This window comes from Lepisosteus platostomus, chromosome 13 (genome assembly GCF_059453375.1).
Source record: "Lepisosteus platostomus isolate fLepPlt1 chromosome 13, fLepPlt1.hap1, whole genome shotgun sequence".
NCBI lineage: Eukaryota > Metazoa > Chordata > Actinopteri > Semionotiformes > Lepisosteidae > Lepisosteus > Lepisosteus platostomus.
This window is the reverse complement of record NC_142623.1, coordinates 5,940,143-5,963,978: the sequence shown is the minus strand read 5'-3', so window position 1 is coordinate 5,963,978 and position 23,836 is coordinate 5,940,143. Positions and strand designations below refer to the sequence as shown.

The 23,836-nt window shown below is 43.0% G+C and overlaps 1 protein-coding gene and 2 long non-coding RNA genes across 5 annotated transcripts; 1 reads left to right on the top strand and 2 right to left on the bottom strand.

The window, feature by feature from the left end:
* Positions 1 to 3,146: 3,146 nt before the first annotated feature.
* LOC148649742 (uncharacterized) lies at positions 3,147 to 9,725 on the bottom strand. Its single transcript, XR_015926229.1, has 2 exons — positions 9,076 to 9,725; positions 3,147 to 4,231 (listed from the first exon to the last, which is right to left on the bottom strand). It is a non-coding gene; the product is annotated as an uncharacterized LOC148649742 (long non-coding RNA).
* Positions 9,726 to 11,329: 1,604 nt separating this feature from the next.
* gmeb1 (glucocorticoid modulatory element binding protein 1) lies at positions 11,330 to 22,821 on the bottom strand. Of its 3 annotated transcripts, none has more exons than XM_088602802.1 (10): positions 22,687 to 22,821; positions 19,966 to 20,118; positions 19,482 to 19,540; positions 18,499 to 18,620; positions 18,021 to 18,124; positions 17,616 to 17,767; positions 16,909 to 17,022; positions 15,875 to 16,012; positions 15,249 to 15,371; positions 11,330 to 14,826 (listed from the first exon to the last, which is right to left on the bottom strand). In XM_088602802.1, exons 1-10 carry the CDS (start codon positions 22,803 to 22,805, stop codon positions 13,919 to 13,921), a joined length of 1,992 nt encoding a protein of 663 aa, XP_088458928.1. In that variant the 5' UTR covers positions 22,806 to 22,821; the 3' UTR covers positions 11,330 to 13,918. The 3 variants fall into 3 exon arrangements, with proteins under 3 accessions (XP_088458928.1, XP_088458930.1, XP_088458929.1); XM_088602804.1 differs by lacking the exon at positions 22,687 to 22,821 and adding an exon at positions 22,495 to 22,629; XM_088602803.1 differs by lacking the exon at positions 22,687 to 22,821 and adding an exon at positions 21,207 to 22,205.
* On the top strand, positions 22,757 to 23,405 carry LOC148649740 (uncharacterized). The gene is made up of 2 exons (XR_015925919.1): positions 22,757 to 22,896; positions 23,189 to 23,405. It is a non-coding gene; the product is annotated as an uncharacterized LOC148649740 (long non-coding RNA).
* Positions 23,406 to 23,836: the final 431 nt, after the last annotated feature.

The following is a 23,836-nucleotide window of genomic DNA, read 5'->3' as shown; positions in this document are numbered from 1 at the left end:
TTATTTACAATGGGTAGTTTAATAAAGTATCTTATAAGGAGCTATTTATAGAGTAATAAGTCTAGCAATAATATTAGTGATGGCGACGACGTTCTTTCTTGCAACCTCCTGGATGCTGTGAAATCGTCTGGGAAACACCTCCCCCTAGTGTCCGTTTAAGGCATACTCGCTTACCGGGAATTGGAGAAGATGGATGTTTTTAAGTCTATTTTCCTGATGGCGCAGTTCAATTTTTTTTTTACAATTTTCTATTGCTTTACTTTTTGTTCCTGTTGAGATTATGTGTCATTGCTGGGAATAGGATTTTATATAGTATTTTATACATTTTACGTACTGAAGTAGAGCCTGCATATATGAAGCCTTTGACACAACCCCTGAAAGCAAGCTGAGAAATGGTGACAAGTCAAGACATTTGGCACATTTTATTTGTATATCACACACTCAGCCGTCTAATGGTTTGCTAATGCACTGGCATAACACAGATTTGCTTTCCTCCCACACATCCTGGCATTCTGTAATCCTTTCCAGAATTATGTCTGCTGAAACGATCACAATGGCTTGATCCAAGCTACAGAGGACATGCCTTAGTGACATGCAGGGATGCTTTAACTGGAAGTCACAGAAGTCTTACTTTTGCAGTTATTATTAAGAACCTTTCCATAAAGAGTTGTGCGCTGAATTTAACTTCATCCATTCATCCTGTGACGCTATCGCATGGGAAGAGGGAAGATTTCAGCAAGCGAGGGGTGCAAGGCGGGATACACCCAGGATGAGATGCCGGTCTATCGCAGGGCACACACAGACACACACTCTCTCTCACACACACACACCCGGCCCAATTCTCACAGACACTGAACCCACCAGCATGTCTTCGGACTGTGGGAGGAAACCAGAGCACCTGGAGGAACCTCACACGAGCAGAGGGAGACACACAACCCTGAACCCAGGGCCCCAGTGGCGAGAGACAGCAGTGCGCCTCTCTGCAGCTCTGTTTAGCTTCCGATTCTCCGATTCTCTTTTTTCTGTTAATTGAAAATCACCTTCAACCCCCCAGGAATTTAGAAATGTCACTGCGACAGTTTGGCACATTAGTAGCCCACGTGCCTAAGGAGAGGAAATGGTTTGGATCTGATTCTCACCATGCCAGGAAGACCTCCGTTGCAGACGAGGGCCATCTTCCAGGGATTAAGAGCTCAGCAACAGCACTCCCTCATTGGAGGGGGTCGGAGGTATTTGGCAGGGCAGGAGGAGCAGAAGACACTCTCCAACCTTCAGTTTCCTTCGTTTGCATACAGGAGTTCACGGTGCTGAGGCAAAACATGTCACTTGGACAAATAAAACTGAGCAGGTAAACTTAAACAGGAAAGCTTTGAAAGGCCACAACACTTCAGTGGCTGCAACAGCACTGTTGCAGAGGAATATCGATGGATACCATATGTGCATACCTGCATGCACAGTACTGCCAGGAAAAGGCAGAGAGGAAGAGAGGCCTAGAGGATGCATTTGAATGCAAACCAGGTACAGCAGCTTGATAGGGCACTTCATCTTTCTTTCCATCCGACACAGCCTGTACATCAGCAGGCCTATTTCCCTGGCAGCCTTTCTCTCTGTGACTTGCTGTGAAAAGCTTGATTTTTGATAAGGAGAGGCTACAGAGCTGTCACCACCAGCAAGGGGCCCTCGCTGTGGTGTTCCCCTCCAGAAACACCATGCTGGGCCACACTGGGCCACGCTGGGCTTGCACTGGCTCAGAGCCGCTAGACACAGGTCTAGGATGGAGTGTCTGAACCAGCATCCGGCTGCTTTGGACACGAGAGCTCTGATCCTTTGCTCTCCAATTTTCCTGTTTCATCAACCCTAACTATTTATAAACCAGACACAAATAGTGTCTGGTTAAAGGCACCAGAATCTTTTGCTTGTATTCCACTTGTGAATGCTGATCACCTGTTTGGAATAATCTGACCATTTTCCAGGTCTTAAAGTGCAGGTACCATAGAGGGCCCGACTGGTGAAGACCACTATCTAGCAGGCAGGTTGCATTCGGGCTGTGTTGGGGATTGATCCAGAGGCAGTGCACACTTGGTTGTGGACTGCAGGGAATAGCTGCCATTGGGGCAGGGCACAGCGTTTTCATCAGCTTGCTCTGCAATAGCGACAATAGTGCCACCTGTGAGCCTACAGTGGCATCATCGGCTGCCATTGGACAGGGACCACAGTGGGTGAGAGCAGCAGGACCTGACAGTAGATGATTCTCGGGACACATGCTAGTGGTCATCCTGTCTCCAGCGCTGTGCGGCAGAGCTGAGTTGAATTGAAGAAAAACCACCGATGCTAAAATGTGAAAAAGAACCAAATAGTGCTTTGGCTGCATTTAGAGGTTTCAGAAACCTATCGGAAAGCATAACAAGAACCAAACAACAACCTTTAACTGATAGTCAAAGCTGGTCTGACTGATCTTTGCTGTGGGCACAGCACCGGTGGTAACACCAGGGCTCATATTAGCAGCATGACCACAGCCAGAAAACAAAAATCTGAAGGAGCATAAGGCAGAAAAGGGTTTCAGCAATAATCATAACCTTGGCAGACTGTTTAATAATAAATGCAGTATGGTTCACCATGCTTTTTAAACGTGTTCCTTGAGCCCAAGACTGATTTATCAAGTTCAAGCCTGCTTTCAGAGCTTCTGCTATTAGAAGAACAGAATTATTTGCTGAAGTAAATTTATGGCCACCATAAATTCTGCCATATGAGGTACTCCTTGCAAGCTAAATCTCCCCCTTGGCAGTGGACAAGAGCTGTGAGGTCTGTTAGGGAGGGTCTCTCCTGATTCAACATTAAAAAACCAGTCTCAATGTGGGCTAACCTTGCTAGGAAAAAGAAAGTTTCTTTAAAAGTGTTTCAGAGTCATAGTGGTAAAATAATGGGAACTTGAATGTAGTGCCTAGATAGACCATTTCACGTCTCCTTGCCAGAGCAGTGGCTTTATTTACTTATGTAAAGAGCAGTAATCGCTGTTAGAAAGAGCTTCTCAAACAGCTTGGTTTACAGCAGGAGAGAGTAATTATACCAATCCCCTACGGGTCTGGTAAAAAGCATGAAGAGAATAAATTTAACACACAAGAATGATGAAGGTAATAGAGAACACATTGTGTGAATTTAAAAAAGGGGGTTTATTTTAACTTGTGACCACACAGAAGAACAGCGATGGTCACTAGAAGATCTGCCATACTCCTGTTTGGGAAGTTTGGGAACAGTGGGCCTCAGTCTGTAGGCTCCAGTTAGGAATGACTCTTTTTTCCTGGCTCAGCTAGAACAGATGCCTCCCGTTGGTCAGATGGACTCATGGCTGTTGTTTGTGCCTTAACGCCCTGGCTGCATTCCTGTGATCAGGGACTTTCCTCTTAAGCAGAAGCATTTGTCTCTAGGGCTGATTGTTGTTGGTTTGTGCTCTATGGATACGTTAAGCCCAATTTTAGTCTTCACACAGTAACAACTTTCAGTTTCAGATTTCAGGTTTAACAAAATTATGTATCTGAATGTGTGTGCATGCTGCCATATGAAATTGAGCAGCTATGACAGCTGACGTAGCTGCTGAAGAACACAATGCACAACATGGAACAGGTACAATACACTTATGATGCAGATGGTCTCGTAGAAGATTGTTAAATACATTGCAGTAATGTGTGGGAATTGAACAGTTTAACTACTTTGGGGGCCTCTCCATTCATATAGCACTGCATCAATACTCACCATAGGCGAGCTCTTTAATTATAGAGATCCAGAAGAAAGATACAGCAGCACAGGAGATAGTGGCATCTCTCCCATGCCAGTGACCTGGGATAATAAGGCCAGGTGGCACCCCACAAAGTGGCACAATGCCATAGTTTGTACAGAGCACACTGTAATGCCAGGCATTGGCAGTCTGCACACGTGCCCTGCCAGATACAGGCAGAGCTTACTCTCTGTAGGAGAAGGAGATTCAGGCTCAGATATCAGAAATTAATTAAAGAGACAAGGATGTCGTCTGAACATGTCAGTGAAGCGTGGAGAGGACAGCGGCTGAGGGGAACAAAACGCACTTCAGCTGGCTTCGGCCTTCCTTTCCTGTTTGATTAGAATCCTGCTTTTTTTTTCTTTCTTGCCTTTTTCTCCTCTGCCCCCAAGCTGTGCGCACGTCGTCATGTCTGAGTCAGAGGGGCAGATGCTCTCCAGCGAGCAATGGCAGTCCGTCCTTAATGAAAGGAAGAAAAAAAAATTAAAATCCTAATCTCTCCTTTTCATCGATCTATTTTCCTCTTAAGCACCCCATAATGGGAGTTATTAACTTCTGAGGAATCATTTCCTCTCTCTCACAAGAAGGTGAAATAAAGTTTGAAAACTGGTACAAGAAAACACGATAACTGCCTGACTTATTAGGCCTTTTTCATTCTGGAGCATTTTTCATTCCCAAAAGAACAATCTAAAGATCGCACCGAGCTTGTGACTTAAGACACTGATGCAATATCTGTCAAATGCTAAAAAGATCTCAGTGTACAAGAGAATTGTTATGGGGACTGCTGCAAAAAGCTGAATTCTGTCTTTTTTTAAATTTAATTGATGATCAGCAAATTATAATGTGTCTTTCCACAGGCTTTAATAGGTCAGGTTAATGCAGGGCAGCCTAAACGTTTATACAGAATGTACAATAGAGTACAATCTTTCTAATAGCTCAAAAGACTGATAAAAATGGCGTAAAGCTTTTGTTTTCCGGCATTCAGTTTCAAGTCATAAGATTTTGGAAGATGGAAATTTCTAAGATAGGTGCTAAACCAGGGAAAAACAAGCATCATTGTGAATTTTGTAATTCTTCTTATTATTACTACTAATAAAAATGGGACAAAAAACAGGCAGGTCTCTATATAAGTCTTATAACAGAATACAAGAGTGGTGAGTGGGCAGGGGTGTATGCAAACTATCAATATATATTCCCTTTCACTGTTATTTTTCATTAATGATTAAACTCTTCATTCCACTAGCTGCTCGTAACAAACATGCTTGCACTTCTTTCTATTTCAAAATCCTATGTTTTCCTTAACAGAAATATTGTTACTAGTGTTACTGCCGCTATTGCTGCTAAAAGTATTAAACTACCAGGAGAATAATAATATGGAGGTTCTAACATAATTGCAGTATATATTGGACAGAAACTGCTTGATTTTCCCTCATAAGTACAAGGTCTTTTTTCTGTATTTTCTTGTGTGTCCTTACCAGCTGCTCACCAACTGCGGAGTCACATGACAAAAAAGCCCAGAGTTCACCATGGTTGGCCCACATCTGGCAAACGAAAAAGTTCCCTGCCTACTGTAGATGGCACACCCGCACATTGGAGGAGTACAGGGGCAGGGACAATTTGCAAACAGAAAAGACGTGGGTGTGGAGCCGGAGCACTATGCAAAAATCAACCAGCTCTACTCAGACAGATGCCAGAGGATGGAATCAAGGCCCAGACTCTGAAGCAGAGAGCTCACTAAGTTGCCACAGTATTTTTTTTTTGCAGTCTTGGCAGATTGAGGAGATGATGAGCCTTCAACAGCTCATCTCCTTCTGTAGAGAGATAGCCACTGCGCACAGACTCCCACTGAAATGGCCCTTGTGAAGCATCCTTCTGCTCCCTTAGGTGCCTGAAGGAACGATATGACTTACAGCCGATGATATTAACATCCGCCCACCTATTCATGTGGAACAGCGGGTAGGCCATTCTCATTGGGAAAGCGGCGCTCGCGATGGTAGACGCTGGCTGTAGCAGAGGCTGAGTGTCACACTCAAGGGACCACAGCTCCTCTTCGGACAGCTGCGAACTGGCCGGGTCTGCGTGGAGCTGAACGTGGGGCGTCCTGAGGGTGGCAAGCCCTTCCCCGAGGCCTAGAGGCAGTGCAGGGTGAGCTTCTCCACCCTGCGGACTGACAGCAGGAGCCACCTCACTGACAGATTAAGAAGGAGATGCCTTGAGAGTGTGAAGTAGGGATCTTGGGGGTTATTTGTATGAAACTGCACCCGAATGGCACCATACATTGCTTGTCACATCCAAAAGCGAAAATACAGAAAATGAAAGTGCCAGGATAATCACCCAAAGGCACAGTGTTCCCCATCTCCATCTGCGAAGCCCTGAAGTGCGAAGACTCCAAGCAGCCCAGCACTGCCCCCCTGCTTGCAGAGAGACTGAGGCTTGGCAGGAGGCATCTCCTTCTTAATCTGTCAGTGAGGTGGCTCCTGCTGTCAGTCCGCAGGGTGGAGAAGCTCACCCTGCACTGCCTCTAGGCCTCGGGGAAGGGCTTGCCACCCTCCGGACGCCCCACGTTCAGCTCCACGCAGACCCAGCCACTTCGCAGCTGTCCGAAGAGGAGCTGTGGTGCCTTTCTGAGCCTTCCCTGCACAGCGCTGCCTTTCTGCCAGGCAGGCTGCAGCCTTCGCCTTAAGGAAGCAGTCTCTGATGTAACAGTAGAGACATGAAAAACCTTTAAAGTTGTACTAAATCAAGCACATGATTAGCTCTCAGATTCAGAACTCAGCTGGAAAGGAAAAGAAACTGCAGCTATCCGGGATCAGGGTCATAAATCCTAGACCTACAGTATGTGCTCCTTATATTTTCATGCTCTGACTTCCTGCATGTGTGATTCTGTATCTTTCTCTGTTACTGCTTCATTCCGGGTTATGGTTTCTAAGGCCAACTACCTATACCAGCAAGAATACAAGAACAGCATTTCAAAACAAGGGATTCTTCTGCAAACCTCCAGCTGCACTAACAACTACACTCCAAAGTGCAGTGGACACACACACACCATTGCACTGGAATGCAGTTTGTCCCCTTGTACAACATAATATTAAACTGAGGCTCTGCAACAGCAATCGGATGAGCCGCAATCCAGGAGGGTTTAGGGATGACTAAAAGTGAATTTGTATGTGTTTTTTTTTTCAAAAACTGGTTTTAACTTGGTTCAGCTCAGTAAACAGTTGTGTCAAATTCATGTTTCATAAATGTAAGCAAGTGAGTGAATGACCTCAGGTACATTAAACAGATATTATAGCTGCTTTTGCAGCTACTGTACTATACAGCTGGTACACTGTCTTAACCTGTGGATCAGCAGCTCGGACTCACACCAGACAGATAAGAGCACATATGAAACAAGTTAGAGCAGAAATCTAATCAGACACAGAGGCATGCTCCTTCTGCACATCAGACACACCTGAGATTTGGCATATTTTTGCATGGGGAGTTTCAATTACCACCACTAACACGATCAGCTATGCAGAGCTCATTTCTCCTCCTTTCTGCTGGGCGCAAATGTAATGAATTAGGCTTCACATCATTTAATTTAATCTCAATTAAAAATCACAGAAATGTAAGCTAAAGCAAACAGAGATTTAATTTAATACAGGAGGGATCAACAGCCGCAGGGCTGCAGGAAGATGAGTGCCTTGAGACGACCGTGCTGTAGGTTCTGCTATCGACACAAGAAGACGATTCAATCAGATCTAATCTATCATCTGAAAACAGCTCTAGAGTTCAATTTATAAAGTCAGTCCCAGGATACACTTACTGTACGTCCACAGCATGTTTGTCACCTTGTTCTAATTCTTTCTGGAAGGTAAACTTCAATAATGTTATAATACATAATCCATGTCTATCAATCCAAAGTCATTAATGCTCAGTAGAGGAATGGGGTACATTTTCCCCACAAATACAAAATATAAGATCATTCAGTAATCACAGTGACATCAGAAACCTTTTGCACTTAAGAAAGAAAATGTATTTGACCTTCAAGTACTGTATATACAGTGCTTGTCAAAAGACGAGCATCCAAAAATTGTTTCTTTTTAATATCATCACAGTGTTTTTAAATGGAAAGCAGAAGCTGGCTTTCATTAATGATACTTTTAAAAATGAAGTACAGTATAGAGAAGAAAGAAGCAAACATGATTTTAGAGAAGAGATACAGAGCATACTGGTACTGCCTGTTCAGTTCATCTCTGAGCAATGAATGCGGAGTTTCTGTGCCATATCTAGTCTGCATAGAAGCAGACAAGTACACTCAAATGCTTTTATTGATATATATACACAGTAAAAATTACACAGTTGGAAATTTGTTCTTTAAGCAGATAGAATTAATATGATCTGCTTTTTGGGACTTTTGGGAAGTAAAACCACAGAAGTTTAGTCTTAGACACAATCAAGAGTTACAATATATGTGAAGTATTGTAGTTCCATCACCAGTCAATTCTTACTCATTGTAAGGAATTCTATACCATTAACATAATAGTTTTCTCTCTACACAACAACCAATCTACATGGGGTGGCATAGAATAGTGTGTAAGTCTCTGCACTCAAGTCAGAGGTTGTGGGTTCAAGTCCCTGCTACAGACACTGCTGTTATAATTTGAACCAGATACCCAACCCTAATTGCTACAGAGTACCATCAGTACGAAAGGGAATCATGTGTTCTCCAGAGCTCATAGTCTTTACTTTTTACACCTGCTACACATAAAGATTTTGTACAAGAGTGTGTTACAATTGTGTGTTTTGTTTACAGTTACAACTGTATATGTGTTTTGTAGACACTTATGATACGTTACAGTTTCATTTGATGCTCAGTATATTTCATATCATTTCATCCTCCTTGCAGGTGCATCTGAGGTTTTGAGGCAGTTGAGGTAGTAATGAAGGTGACCGGTCACAATCTGGGGATTATTCAGGCCAGGTTAAAGACGTCTATTTCATGCACTACCTTATTTCCCAAGCCCAGTCGGCACTGAGATTCTATCTGTTTGATTAGAGGCTCCTAATACAAAGTCCAGTGAGTATAAATCCCAATGTTTCATGCCTAACCTGACAAAACAAATCTTTAATCATTCTTAAATTTATGGTGACTGTTGTATTTTCTACACATCAAAACCTTAGCGAATATGCTTAGAGACAGGTGCTGGGGTGTTTGTATCAAAGCTTGACACAACAAGGTAGATAGTCAATTTTATCTTCTCTTTAGTGATATTTCGGTCTGTAAAGAGCACAGGAGTGGACTGAAGCACTGCCTCACCTACCTGCCAATTTACAGCGCTGGACCAGAGCCAGGGTAAGAAGGCAGTTTCCTGTTCCCGTAGCCCAGCTTCGACAGACTGCCAGAGGCTGTTGACAAGTGCGATGCACAAGACAGCAAGCTAATAAAGACACACGCGGGTAAAAAATAAATAAATACTGTTTCAGGCACCCTGTAACTGCAGCATCCTCCCCAGCGCACTCCTAGGTATCCGTATCAGAGAGAAATAATTATATGGGGCCAAGACATACTGTCAGTGCTGCTCAGTCCCGCAGACAGACGAGGCAGTTTGGAGCAGGGCTCTCAAAAATACGCAGCAATAAAGATGAGGGATGGCAGTACGGAGATTAAGGGACTCCAGATTCCACAGCCATTGATTACAGAGCTGCCAACCTCTCTTCCAAGTAAATCTGTGCTGCCACCTGGTGACATCAAGCTGCAAATGCAGTCCAAAGGCTTTTTCCTTCAAACACTGAATGCCTCTCATGTTTCACACAGAAGGGAAATTAAAGGGGGGAAAAGTATCAAGGTTGTCTGACACGAAAGTTTTAAAATGCCAAAAATGAATAGCACAAAAAATAAAAATCGGGTGATATAAATGCAAAGAAATGTAAAAGTATACAGCTGCAGTTCATATTTTCAAGAAAAAGAACAAGCTGTTACACCTCCTTCTGTGTAGAAGATCCTGCACACTTGTAAGTAGGATGTAGGTGAGTTCTGCTACACCAAACCCAATGGGTGAAGAGACAAAGTAATACTCTTTGGCTTCAGGGATTACTAAAGAGTATGTGCACAGCCTGATCACTGTTACTGAAATGTGGTTGATAATGTGTAGATATCTCCCCATACAACCTGTAAAGCTGAATTTAAAATCAATAAAAGGTCTGAAAGTATTCATCCCACTATAACTTTCAATGTAAGAACTGTCACTATGTTTCAGCAGAGGCTTCAGAATTTTGTATTTAAGAACAAACACCAAAGCAGTCAAGCTAGTTACCTCAGAGGCCCTAATGAAATTCTGTTTTGAAGAAAACACCCAATGAGAGAGTTATCAAGTTAATTCAACCAAATAAGAAATTTGTATACAGATGAGGTCGTGAAAATATCTGAGTATTAAAGAACAGAGATTCCAATTTTCCCATGCAGCTGGTAGGTGAAACATCTTTCTGAGCCAAGTTAAACTGAGGACAGCATTCTCCTCTTATTCTTTTACTGATCTACCGCTCACAAGAATTGTTTACAATTGCATTCCTTTTACATCCGACCTGGTCTCACGCTTTGATTTCCAAGCATTTTACTGATGAAGATGCAGAGAAGCAACAAAATAGCTGCATCAGCGCTCATCTCGAACTCTAATTTTAAAAATGCTCTTCCATCAGCCTGCCTGTCTCTGCTTCAGTTTTGAGATCAGTGCAACTGGCATCTCCAGACAAACTCTCCCTTTATGAGCCCTTCGCCAGCAAATGCGCGTGTGGTGAATTCCTGACTTGGAATTTCAGTGATTTATTTCAATCTTTCATCTTTATTAAAGACGGATAAAGATGAAGTACAAAATATCTTAGAGCAAATTTACACAGCTCAGATCTATTGAGCAGAAACACTTTTAGAGAATCCATGAGTTGAACGGTTGGAAATCTGCATGATACATCAGAAATGAAGAAAAAAAACTATTAATGAAGAAATGGAAGCATCTTCAACTTGACAGCTTTAAAGGCAGATAATCCATTACAAAAATAAATTTGCCGTCGTCACGCCAGTGTTCCAGAAACAATTTTAGTTAGAGGAAACAGAAGAAAGAAAGATGTAGTGAAAGACCAACTTATGTAATTTGCTGTTATGACAAATTACAAGAGATAAAAGATCAGATTCTTTGATCTCATCAACTTGATGGATCAGATGCCCCGCTAGCAAAATAATTGGTTCACTGACTAGACATGAACTTCAAATGGAGTGTGACTCATTTCCATAGTGTGTGATCAGACATTAGTCTTAACAGCATGATTAACAAAAAGGGAACAACAGCCAGAATCTGGTATATGCTTTAAAGTATATAGGCTTGGATGACTAAGACCTATTTAGGAAATGTGGGCTTATACTTTTTCTACTTACATATACAACATAACTAATGTGCAAATCAAGCAATTTTGTCACCAACAGCATTTCCATATTTGCAAAGGGAGAAACAATATTCTTCTCTACAACTTTCCTTATCTAACGCAGCTGCTAAGCAAATTTAGTTAAATGAAATACAGATGCAGTTTTTTACCTCTATGTGGTTTTAATTGAGCTTTACAAACAAGTCTTTGTTATGTTAGCTGTGAGATACAGAAACTCACTTGATGATCAAATACAGTGCAACTCAATCACATTCCCTTACAAAGCTTGTTACATTCTTGAAAAGCTACTGTACTTCAGTTTATAGTAGTGTCAAGGAGAAACAACATTATCTACTGCTTAAACAGATTCTGCACAGACGTGCACTAGATTATGTTAAATGCATTTCATTTACAGTAAATGACAGTTAACTTTGTCTGTCCTGACCCTCCCCTGGGTAATTCTCAGATACAGCTGGTTCCCTAATAAATCCTCCTTCAAGTGAATAAAGATGGAGGTGGACTCTACCATATTACCCTGAAAGCATCATTTCACATTTTGAATATTCTCAAACTGTCTCCTGCTTTCCCAAAGAGTGCAGTAATATTACAACCTGGAGTTCACATGTTCGAATCCAGGCTGTATCCGACTTAAGAAATAATAAACACAGCTCCATTCTGCTTTTGTTTATGCGAAGCAGAAGGACAATCATCCATCATGCCATAGCATCTCCTGATTGCAGACAGCAGCCTAAGGCCGGGCAGAACTGGAGAAATTCCCCACCTGGCCTCTCCAGCTGTCACCTAAGATGCTGTTGCTCTGTATATGGCAGAATGAATTCACAGTGTTGTGGTAGCAGGTGCCAATTCCAAAATGGGGATTTCAAAAATGAAAAAATAATAATTGGAGACATGAAGCAAACTTTTTTTTTTTTAAGTCTGGATATGTTAAACAGTGATCCCATTTAAGCACTAACACACAGCTGAACTACATTTCATGATGAAAGGGCTTCTCCATGTACAGCACAGTTTCTTTCTCTGGATATGTACCCATTTCGGTTATTGTTTCTGAGCACTGGACACCTCACCTCACAAATCCTGATCAAAAAGCTTTTGGTGGTGATTATTCATCTGTGATGAGTGACAGTTCTCCTATGGGCCTCCAGTGCAAGCAGTGTCAACACAGCCACGTTCTACACCAGCCTTTTGTCTTCTAAAAAAACACTCAAAAGTCCCCCCTTTTTAAAAAAGGGTAAAGTGTTAAGCCCTCCAATGTATTTAAAAAAAATTGTATTTACAATGATAGAAAATGTGCATTTGTTTTTTATCAGGACAGACAGGGGCATTTTTCTGCTATTAGATTGTGCAAATGCAACACTGATTAAGTTGAATGAATCTTTCCCAAATCCAGCTCTGCCTATCTGTCACGCTAATCCCTGAAATTTCAGTTTCAGCTCCAGTCCCAGAGGGCATTAGGGCCTTGTGGTTTTGGGTCCGGCAAAAAACACAAACTGAGCATTTCAGATGAATAACAGCTCTGGTTTAAGATTAAATAATAGCAAAAGTAAATGAAAATTAAATAAAATCAACCAGAAAAGATGTGCACAAGAAGAGATGCACCACTAAAAATGTTTGTTTTTTTCCATACCACTTCCTTGTACTTGTTTTTGGCATATTTGAACCTTATCTTTATAAAAAAATTAAAATAAACATATGAAAGCCTTTACAGCAAAAAAGATTGAACATTATTTTACATAAATAACTAATGCTTTGATGAGCATTCACTTTGCGTTTTTATACTATTGTTCTCTGCCTCAGCCTCAGCCTGTTGTAGCAAAATGTACTTTGGAAGTTAAAAACCCCCCTTAGCAATATAACTAATTTCACGTGTTCTTAACATTACACTCCAAAGTATTTCATAGCAAGGTTTAGTATGAAAAGTAAAGGAAAGCTCAGTGTAATACAACACTGGTTGACATCCCAAATTTTGATTTGAAATATGTCATGTTTTACTACCATCAAAAGGGGCTAAAAACCTAAAGGTCTTCTCATATTTCATGCTGTGTTAGAAAATAGGACATGAATTCTCAAACTATTTACAAAGATGGTAAAATAAGTATAAAGATATTTTTACCAGGGCAGTAATTTTATGCACTCAGCAAGTCAGTTTTGGCTTTCTGTCCCATGTAAACTCTCCTGACCCAAACCTTCATAGCAAAAAAGGGGAATCTTAAAAGCAAAATATCCATGTGTTACTTAAATGATTGAGGACAAGCTATTAAGCAAGCACAATGGTCTTGCCCTGTAAAAATCCTTTCCCAATTCTTCAAAATGAAGTGTTACATTTCAGAATGTAGAAAACAAAACAGTGATACAAAAACTGAGAACCTGTTTATAAAGTCCTTTTCCTTTTTCAGAGAAAAAAAAATAAGAAAAAATAGAGAAGCAACCCAGGTTAGCTTGGACAACTAAATCCAGTACAGTTTAACTTTGTCTGTCCTGACCCTCCCTTTCCCTGGGTAATTCTCAGGTACAGCTGATCTCCCAATAAATCCTCCTTCAAGGTTTTGTCACATGGTGACTGATGTCTTGCTACTGTATGGTTGTATGCCATAGGTGGTGACTGCACTAAAATTGTCTTGCATTTTGAAATCAGGTCACCTAATTGAGGAAAGATTGAACATGAAGGACCTCCAAACACTGGGACTTGTTTTTACTGGTTTGTAATCCTTGCTGATCTTTTCAGCACTGAGTTCACTTAGCCTCTGGTTCCTCTCCATTTTCCTCCTCAATGACGACGATCTGCACATCGTGCAGCTGCTCTTGGTGTTCAATCTCTCCTTCCACCTCCTCCATTTCCCCCTGGACGACCAAGCTGGCTCCCTCCCCCTCTCCCATCTCCATCTCCCCCTGGACCACTATACTGCCTTCCTCCCCGGTGCCATCAGCGAGCTCCAACCCCATCACTGTGGCGGAGTGGTGCTGCGATTCTCCGTGCTCAGGCGCTGGGTCGATCTCGATGACAGTGGTGTGGGCTTGGCTCTCATCCTCCACCTCCCCCAGGCCTTCCTCAATCCCCTCCTGGACCAGTACTCCCCCTTCAACTACCTCCTCCTCCTGCCCACCCACCCCTTCCCCTGTCCCTCCTTCGTCTTCCTGGGAGAGCTCCACCAGCTCCACCGGGCTCACCATCGCCCCAAGCTGAGCGGGGTCCTGCACTGCCGCGGCACTGAGCAGCGTCAGGCTGGAGGAAGGATGGAAGGTGATGGTGTCGGCGGGTAAGGTTTTTGTGCCAGGTGCTGCTGAAGTTGTGGTATAGCGGGTGAAGAGCTGGGAGCCAGCCGGGAGGGTATGGAGAGTGACGGGGGTAGCCTGCTGGGCCAGCGTGGCCACCGGCAAGCCAGCCACGGTGAAGGGCTGCCCCATGGAATTGATGGTGATGGGCGAGAGAACGGTGAACTGCTGGGACTGCTGGCCCTGCTGCTGCGTCTGGGAGGTGGTGGGGCTGAGGAGGGTGGTGGAGGCTGGCCTCTGGAGGCGAGGGCGCTTGGGGGGCGGTTTGGAGGAGCCTAGGGACATGAGCACCACGTTCTGCAGCGTCTGCGGCCGCAAGCGCCACTCCCGCGTCTGCTTCTTCTGCTCCTCCAGCTGACGCTCCAGATCTGGGGTAGGGGAAGAGGAGCGGCGATCAGCTATCGGCCTGGAGTCAAACACGAAGCCCTGGGCTCTACATCATTACACCATTCAGTGTATCAGCTTTTGAAGCATCATTATGGAAGATATTGCATTATTCAGCTGCTATTATGTTATTGTACATCTATCCTGTACGACTGTCTCATTCTAGGTTTTCTGCTATCAGACAGAAAGTAAATCATAACACTCAACACAGCTGTGAAAAACTGGGCCAATGGTGAATTAGAATGAATCATCAGAAAAGGCAGAGGACACAACATAACAAGAAGCGAGGTAATATTAACTTGTAATAATAAACTTCAAAATAAGATTTGAAAAGCAAAATACTTATGAACCGTTCTAGGGACATCTTTGAACAATGGCAACAGAGCGTGAGCATCAAGCTTCTGACCTGACAGTGTGCTATGAACCTGCTCCTGGCTCTCGTCAGTTTGGCTTCTCCGGTTGTCCAGAGCTCTTTTCACTGTGTCCAGCAGCCCGAACATCTGGGCCAGATTATTCAGCACCGCTGCATCTGCCAGGAAGGCACAGAGTAATGAGTGAGGTTTTCATCGGCAATGCACGCACAAATATGCATTGATAGCACACAACTCAAATTGACCGAGAACACCAAACAGGCCATTTATTTTTTATAAGCAATATGGATTACTGAGGAAAATCCTCTATTGTGCAGAGTCCTACAGTGACACCAGCACCTCATATTGTTCTGGAAGGCAAAAACTCTAGTGAAAAATAATGAAAACTATATACTATCACAAAATATTTTTAAAACCAAAAATGGCAATTTATTCCAGAACAAGTCCTTCATTACATTTGCCTACTTGATCACCTTTTATTATAAAACAAGCATAGAATGCAGATTATTTCTTAATCTCCCCACACTTATCTTCAGAATGTCTTTTTTCTTACTCCTTTCTATGCATTAAAGCAATTAAGTGCAATACCTGGCAAAACAGCTAAATATCTTGCAAACTGTGGGCTACATTTCAGCTTTTGCCAGCAGCTGGCAGTGCCTACCTGGCTCCTGTAGTGCCGCCTGACCACTCCTCAGCTGCACGCCTCTGAGCAGTGCCAGCAACTCCGTACGGATGTTGGTGACCACCTCCCCCATCAGCCCCACGTCCGCAATACCCTTCCAGAAACTCAGAGTCTCCTCTGGGAGATAGGAGCAGCACAAACGACAGCCTCAGAGGAGCAGGTAAAACCTCCTGAACATTCCCGGGGTTTTCATTTCTAGTTTGCACATGTGCTAATGAGCGACGGAAGAGATTGTTTGCTGTTGTTTTGTTTGATTTTACATTTGGCATGTCATGCCAAGGAGAAACAAAACTCTGGAAAGACAATCTCGTAACGGACTCCCACACAGGATGCATGGGAATGCAAATCAGCATCTGTCAAGTGACTGTGTGTGTCAAGTCATCATATACATTTTCTCCAGAATACTGTTGAGAAGCCTTTTCGAGGAATTTTTTGAGGGTTCCAATACTTCATTATCATGGAAAAATGACTTCAGCAGGAAAAAACAGCAAAGGACAGTACACACAACATAATTCATTATTTTTAACTGCATCTACAAATGCCAGTTATAGGCAAAAAACACAGTCAGTATTTACTCAGCAGCTTGCACTGTCTTGCACTTCAGTTTTTCTGAAGACCGTTTTACTCTTTAACACATAGAAAAAATATTTAGGTGAACCACGCTGTCTCCTATATATTAATATAAACGATTATATGCTTTGTCATGCTATCTTCAGGAGAATTATCAGTGTTCTATAGAAATGATTTCTATTTTTACAGACTTTCATATGAAATATATATCTCAGCACACAATCACATGATGTAATGAGGCATTCGGCTGGGAAGTTAATGAGCTGCCTTACAGTAGGAAAGAGCTGCCAATTCATGCCCACAGGGAAAACTTGCAATGCAGAGCAAGGGAGAAAAACACTTGGGTGGGGGCAGATTATATACAGATTAACAGGTTTCTCAACAGCTGGCAGTGCATTCATTCAAGAAGTCAGTGCTAACAGGGCAGGACTGGGTGGACTCACCAGAGATATCGTCTGTGTCTTTCTTGTTTTCCTGCTCAGTGACAAGAGCCATGCTGCTGGACACACTCTGGCTCCACTCCACAGACTCCTCCTGTGTCACCTGGGTCCCGTTTCCTACACAAATGGAGAGGACAGATGCCCAGTAACTCTAAGGAAGGCCAACCTCCAAGCAGTTATGAGAGTGAACTGTGGTCTCTATCCCCAAAAGAATCTAGCTTTAAATGTACAGATTTCCTTAAAGAAGAAAACAGCCCATTGGCTGAGTTAGTTTCAATGCTCCATTTATTTGTTTGTGAAAAACATGTACTGTAGCTTGTTTCTATCTTGGTTATAACTTTTCCCCACCTGCTGAAACACCATCTTTGAAGGTGTGGAGAAGCCTGCTGGCAAAGGACACAGAAAGAGATGAAACAATGAGCAACAGTCATGTACTTATCAAACTGGGCTCTTCACAAATAACTCCCAAAATGGGACAAGGACAGGTCCTACAATTCCAAGCCTGGTGATACTCTGTATCATCTGATACCTTTAACATTATCTCCATTATCACAATCTTTTTTTCTATTTTCATTTTTTTCTTGCTGATAATTCCACCTCATCGAAAGGACACATGTTCAGAATCTGTTTAATTACAGTGAGACGAGTGCACAGATTCATCAAAAATAAGATTTCTTCTTGTTTTTAAAAAAGCCTAGTCTCTGTCTTACTTTGTGGGGAGGTGGGAGTCTGCACCACGCTGGTCTGCTGCCCTGGGAACCGAGTGTTGTTGATCAGCAGGTCAAACTTGGTGCTGCGACAGGTGTTGGTACAGACTTGGTCATGCTGGTAAAAGTCAATCTGTCCTGAATCCATCATTTTCCTGAAGCCAAGGAGGAAAATAAAGTCATTAGGGAATCAATTTCACAAAGTACAGAGCTGGAAAATATGGTGAGAATAGAGGGACTTTAGTTATATAGACATACTACGGCTTCAGAGGTAAAGCTGAGACAATGTAAGACAAGGAGACACTGGAAACCAAGACATAATGCTGAAAAAAACAGGAAAAACACTACCTGGATTCATAGAGTAGCTGGATCAGCCACCACAAGAAGGCTAATGTCCCAGTGGCTCACCTGAGCATGACCCCTCCCAGTCGAATGGCTCTCTTCCAGTCCTTCAGTGTGGCCTTTCCAGCTAGATGTACAAACTGCTTTGGGCTGATCAGCTGGTCATTGTACTGCACCACAAGAAAGCACGATCAGAAGAGCAGGGTGGTACAAATCTGACAAACAACAACAAAGGCACTTCCAGCCACTCCAATCGGCTGCCACAGATGTTTTATTTATGGATCAGATATTTATTTGCAACTGTTGACCCAACAAGAACTGAGAACGATGCAGCTTTTTGGCAAGGTTTTGGAAGACACACTTTTGCATGCCTCTGTTATGTCACAAATGTTTCATATGTATTTTGTGCCACACTGTTTAAAACAGGCAATTCACGTGTAACAGAGACAAAAATGCTAATTTAAGTTGATTTTTATGACATTGTGACTATAGCAACCATTTTAGAATATTAAAAAAAAACAGAAGAAGCAGCATCTTATCTAACCTTGACACATTTGACATTGATTCCAGGACATACAAACTTCTTCCACAATAACACGGCCTTGCTCTCCCCACAAGTGATGGGGTAGCCAAACTCCACCTCCTCCCCATCTGCTGGTGGCTCATCTGCACAAGCAGACATATCAGAAGGTCAGCTCTGTCACAATGTCACCTCAGGGCATCCGCCGGACTATTTTACATTTATATCCACCAGTTACATTCTCATCACTTGACTTATGTGTGTATGTATTTCTTGTGTTTGAAAAATACCTTAACACTGATAAATAAAGGTGATATAGAATAATACATTTTGTTTTACAGTATATCAGAAAGACAGAAGTGCTACACTACAGAACCATATAAGTCAAAGTCTTTATTTTGGTTTTGCATCTAAGGTAAAACATGTTCATGTTTTATTTGATGTTTATTTATAGGTCAGTTGGAAATGCCTCAGAAGCTCTGATACATTTAGCTGAAGCAAAAAAAGTAGTCAGTGTTTCAAATTATTCCAAATGGCCTTATCTATCAAATCAGTGTAAGAGCACGGAACTAAATCAAAGACATAGAATTGGACATGTTTCTTTATACAAAAGGTTGTGAAAGTCTCGTCCTCACTGTTAAAATTGATACCTAAGCAAACTTTCTACAATAAACAGGTGACTGAGGTCCTTGGATCAATTAACAAGAAGCAGCCAAATAGTTAAATACGTCAAATTGCTTCCTCTTGTTTTTAATATCTCTTTTGCATTTGATCCCAAAAAATAGCTTGGATCTTATCAGTAAAACAATAGCCAAAAATATTAGTCACCACTTCTAGGATTTTCCAATAACAAAAGTCTTAACAAAGAAAGATGGAAAGTCACAGGACAAAAGCAATAGTGCATGAAGAAAGAGAAGGGTGTCTTCTTTAAAACAGGGGTTTTACAGGGGGAAAACAGCATGTATGAGATTAGTAAAGCCGATCAGAAGAGCCATGACATCACCCACCTGGATGTGTCTCTACAGACACAACAGCAGCATCAGTTTCAGCTGAATCTTCACATATCCTGAATAAGGGGAACAAGAAATGAAATCAGGCCATTTCACCCTCCTCGTGCCTTGTTTTCACTTCCATTAGGAGTGGTCTACTGTATGCAGAACATCTGACACCATGTGATGAATAAAATCATACTTCAGTCCAGTTTTAACTCAAATCCGAACAAAACAGGTTTCCTAATTCTAGTGCATGGTACACACTATAAAAAATACATAATATAATATATATTCAAAGATGAGTGGCATTTAAAACACTTCATGTTTTATTAATATTCTTAACCTCCATTGTTTGAGAATTATTCAACATAGGCACCCCTAGAATAGAAAAAAACACAGTCATTATTTTCGATAAAATGGAAGGAAAACACTGTTAGTGGATGTCTGGGACAAGATCCGATCCTCCTTCCCCAGGATGGAGAGGGGCGCTGTGTCTTACCCCTGCTGAATGGGCTGCAGCTGCAAGATGACCTGTGTCTTGGTGCTGTCAGCGGGGTCTGCCTCCTCTCCTGCCGCCTTCACCACCACCACGTCGCCCATGGAGACCGTCACCTCCGTGTTCGCCATGGCTGCCTGGCCGAGTCGCAGGGCACTGCGGGGACAGCGACAGGACTCGCTCGGTGAAACCCACCCGTCTCCCCAGCAAGCACCTACCGGCGCAGCTCAGTGTGCAGAGTTCCAGGCCTACATGCCGTCAAGGAACTACAAAAGGCAGGGAATGGATCAGCATTTCAACGCCGGCAACCTTTTCTGTCCCAATCAGATGCCAAGATACTGGTCAAGGCCTTTTTTTCCTCAAGACTGGACTACCGTAGTCGTCCAAGAACACTTAATCGTGCACTACACTTCATAGTGCACTACGAACAGACTTCAGCATGTTCGAAATGAAAGCACACTTAGAAGAAAAAGGACAGGTTATTTCAAAATAATTTATTCACAGTACTCCTTTGGTGGTTTGTCAGATTCAGATGTAAAAGGTGACACTGGGGTGTTGTGTGACTGAACAGGTTAGAATGTAAGTTTATTCAGTGCTGTTAATTTCCACACTAGAACGGTAAGCTCCATGGCAACAGCTCTTTTTCAGCTTAGCAGTTTATCAGAAAATTACTTTTGGCTCTTATGTGCACCAAATTCCGTGCTACTAAGATGAAAAGAAAAGTTCATCTCTTGTTCTGGAGTTCATCACTACTCACAGAAACAAGACAAATTGGGGGCCTTTCGTCGGTTACATTCAAACCCTCTTTTGTAAAATAAAATATTGTATTGTAATAAAGACTTATATTTTATACATTTCTAGGTTTTTAACTAGTATTCCCTGCAATTCCCTATGATTGATGCTTGTATTATATCTATTAAGCTACCAACTGCAGTTAATATATATATAGGCTTACGTGATATATTCAAAGAAGCCAAATGAATTACATAAATGGCATCACTATCTCCCCCTACTCCCCCTATTAAAGCCTCATTTCAATTTAGTTTTCAAATCAAAGCACAAAAAGACAGCATTCCAAGAACTCAAACAGGCAGGTAGCCTGGATACTATGTAAGACAGTATTACAGTTTCATAAATGGAGACATTACTGAACTGCTTATAGCATCTTTTCCACTTCATTAGTTTTAAACGATTTACCAAGACATCGTCTTTCTACATTAAACATAATAATAATAATTGCTTACACTTATATAGCGCTTTTCTGGATACTCCACTCAAAGTGCTTTACAGGTTTTTCCTGTTTTTCCCAGGAGGTCCCCCATCCAGGTACTGACCAGGCTCACACTGCTGAGTTTCAGTGGGCTGCCAGTTGTGAGTTGCAGGGTGATATGGCTGCTGGCCATATCTTATGATCTTATGATCTTTAAAAGACTTTACTACCTGTTCTTTTAAACCCTGACCATTTACACTTTCCAGTCGAGCACATAAAGAATCGTAACATATAACAGTTCTTTTGCAGGGACAGGAATTAGGAGACCAATATACATGGGCTGAAGCCTCTGTTTATTAAAAAAAATAGTTGTAGTGACCAGCGAGCACTCTCTTAACTTCTGCTGTTATTAAAGCCAAATGTCCAGAGCAGAACGCTCCAAGCAACATAACACGTTTTGACCTCCTGCCAAGTTCAGCAACTGAGCCCAGCCAGCCAGACCAGACTCAGAGGGCAACAGGTGACAAGATCAACGAAAGGAAAAATACAAGTGAAATTTATTATCCCACCACAGCTGTGTGAATCTGGCTTAACTCCTAAACACTACCAATCCTCCCTTCGAATGCCTTATCCCTCCTCCAGCATAAGACACCGTGCTAACTTGCTAAATTCAAGACCGGGCTTGCTAACCGTGGGCTACGCCAATACGAATTGCAGCGTGTAACATAAAAGGCACAGATTTCAAAAATCGACAGCGAGTTTGGAGAGACGCTTTTTTTTTTCGAAAAAAGGGAGGGGACTCCAGTTACTTTCAAATTACGTGACTTTGTTGCTTTTTGTTTTGAAAAACAGGCAACGTCTCCCACGCAGCGCACCAAAACAGCCGGTCTTTTGTGCGACGACGCGCTCGCTGCTCGCTGCTCGTTGCTCACCCCCCCCCCTCCTCCTCTCTCTCTCTTTTTTTTTTGTTGCTTTAACCCAGACATTGCTCGCGTTTATCTGCGCCCGGGCTGTGTGGGTTAGTCAACGCTGCCCTCCTCTGCGCCAAGATCCCCATGTGAGAGAGAGAGAGAGAGAGGTGGTGGTGGTGGTGGGGGAGAGACTGTTCCTGTTGCACAGCAAATGGGCGAGAAAGGCAGACGAGCACAATCCCTCCCCTCGTCCTGCTACACTGTACAATGTAACACTACCAACAAAGGTTAACAACGCACGGCGCGCTGCCTGTCTGGCCCCGGCCGCCAACGTGCCTCCGTCTTTCTTCTCCCTCTCTCTCTCCCTCCGCTCCCCCTCTAACTGACGTCTCCCGGTGCGGCGGCACGTACACTAACAACAAGCGCAGCGGCGACGGCGTTGCTCCGCTCCAAACGGCCGTCCGCGCCGCTCCCGGGGCATTACCCCCGCACAGACCCTCTTCCCCGCCCTCCCCCGGCGCCCCCTTCCCCCGCAGCCGCCTCCTCGCACCCCGCTGCAGGCGGCGGGGCCGCGTTTACTCGACCCTCGGTGTCTTTTCTTACCGTTTTACAGCTGCGAACACATCCCCGGAGCTTCCAGGAGAGCCCTTTGAGCATGCGCCGTGCCGCTCGGCTACACTTCCTGCTCCGAAGGCAGGGAGCAGCGCCTGGCTGTGCACCATCTGTCCCTCCGACAGCCGCCGCGCTGGGCGGCTCGGGCGGGCGTGAAGTTTGCAAAAATAGACCGCATTAGCACATTGGATGCCCACAAAGGTATCGTGGCTTGCGAAACGCCAGACAGGCACACATGGCCTTGGGAAAATGTGCGTCAAGTCATTATGTTTTATGCAATAGCTAGTTATTCATTACGGTCATTTTATTTGCAGCTGACGAGCCGTACTGTGGAGATCACTCAATATCTTATACAACCGCGCATATGTTGCCAGTGCCTGTTGTTATTCGCGTTCAATTTTAAGTATTAAGTTAGCATTGATTTCTCTCTTACGTAAAGTTAGACAGGTAAAGTAATACTAATCCTAATCGATATTTTTTCCTTTCGATATAGCGTGAGATGAGCCCAACTCAGTTCCGTCTGTCGGAACTCTGAGGTTTCGCTGTGGATTATTTCATTTTAATCCTGCCTGAGACGAGACTGCTTGTACCTTAACTATATGTGAACACTATTGTCAAGCTTTGCATTCTGTCGTGATTAGTAATCGTTTTCCGATTAAAAACGGTGAATGTACTGGTTTTCAAATAAAATATGATCAGTCCTTCCGCCAGATGTCAGGCTTTTTCAACGAATGCTGTTTAGCCATCAACAGGAGTACACGTACGTTTTTAAGCATATTTTATCATTAAAGTATATCTATCAATGGTGTTCTCTTGTCTGCTGAATTAAAGGCATGCAATTAGAATGCTGTTTAATGCTTTTCACACTGTTGCTTTTATTGAATTTTTAGTGGGACTCGGGTTTTGCTCTTGGATACAAAATTTGGCATCAATTTCCATTTTCTTCCAGGAGGTGCTTCCAGTAACAAAGTTTGACCTGACACGTTAGTAAAGCACTAAACATAGCACTCCTTTGAGCACTGGTCAAATCGTATTCCATAGCACTTTATCCTGATAGAACCGTGTTCATTCAGGCATGCAGAACAATCTACACACAAAGAACGCCTTCCTGTGACTACGAATAGTTGCACCCTCCATCTCA

Bases quoted from the DNA above. Each gene is read 5' to 3' on its own strand.
- gmeb1 (XM_088602802.1), bottom strand. From the start codon at position 22,805: ATGGTGCACAGCCAGGCGCTGCTCCCTGCCTTCGGAGCAGGAAGTGTA. The intron at 18,125-18,498 runs GTTAGATAAGAT...CTTGTGGTGCAG, and splicing joins TCAATGTCAAATGTGTCAAG to TACAATGACCAGCTGATCAG. The intron at 16,013-16,908 runs GTGAGTCCACCC...CCTATCTCCCAG, and splicing joins AGACACAGACGATATCTCTG to AGGAGACTCTGAGTTTCTGG.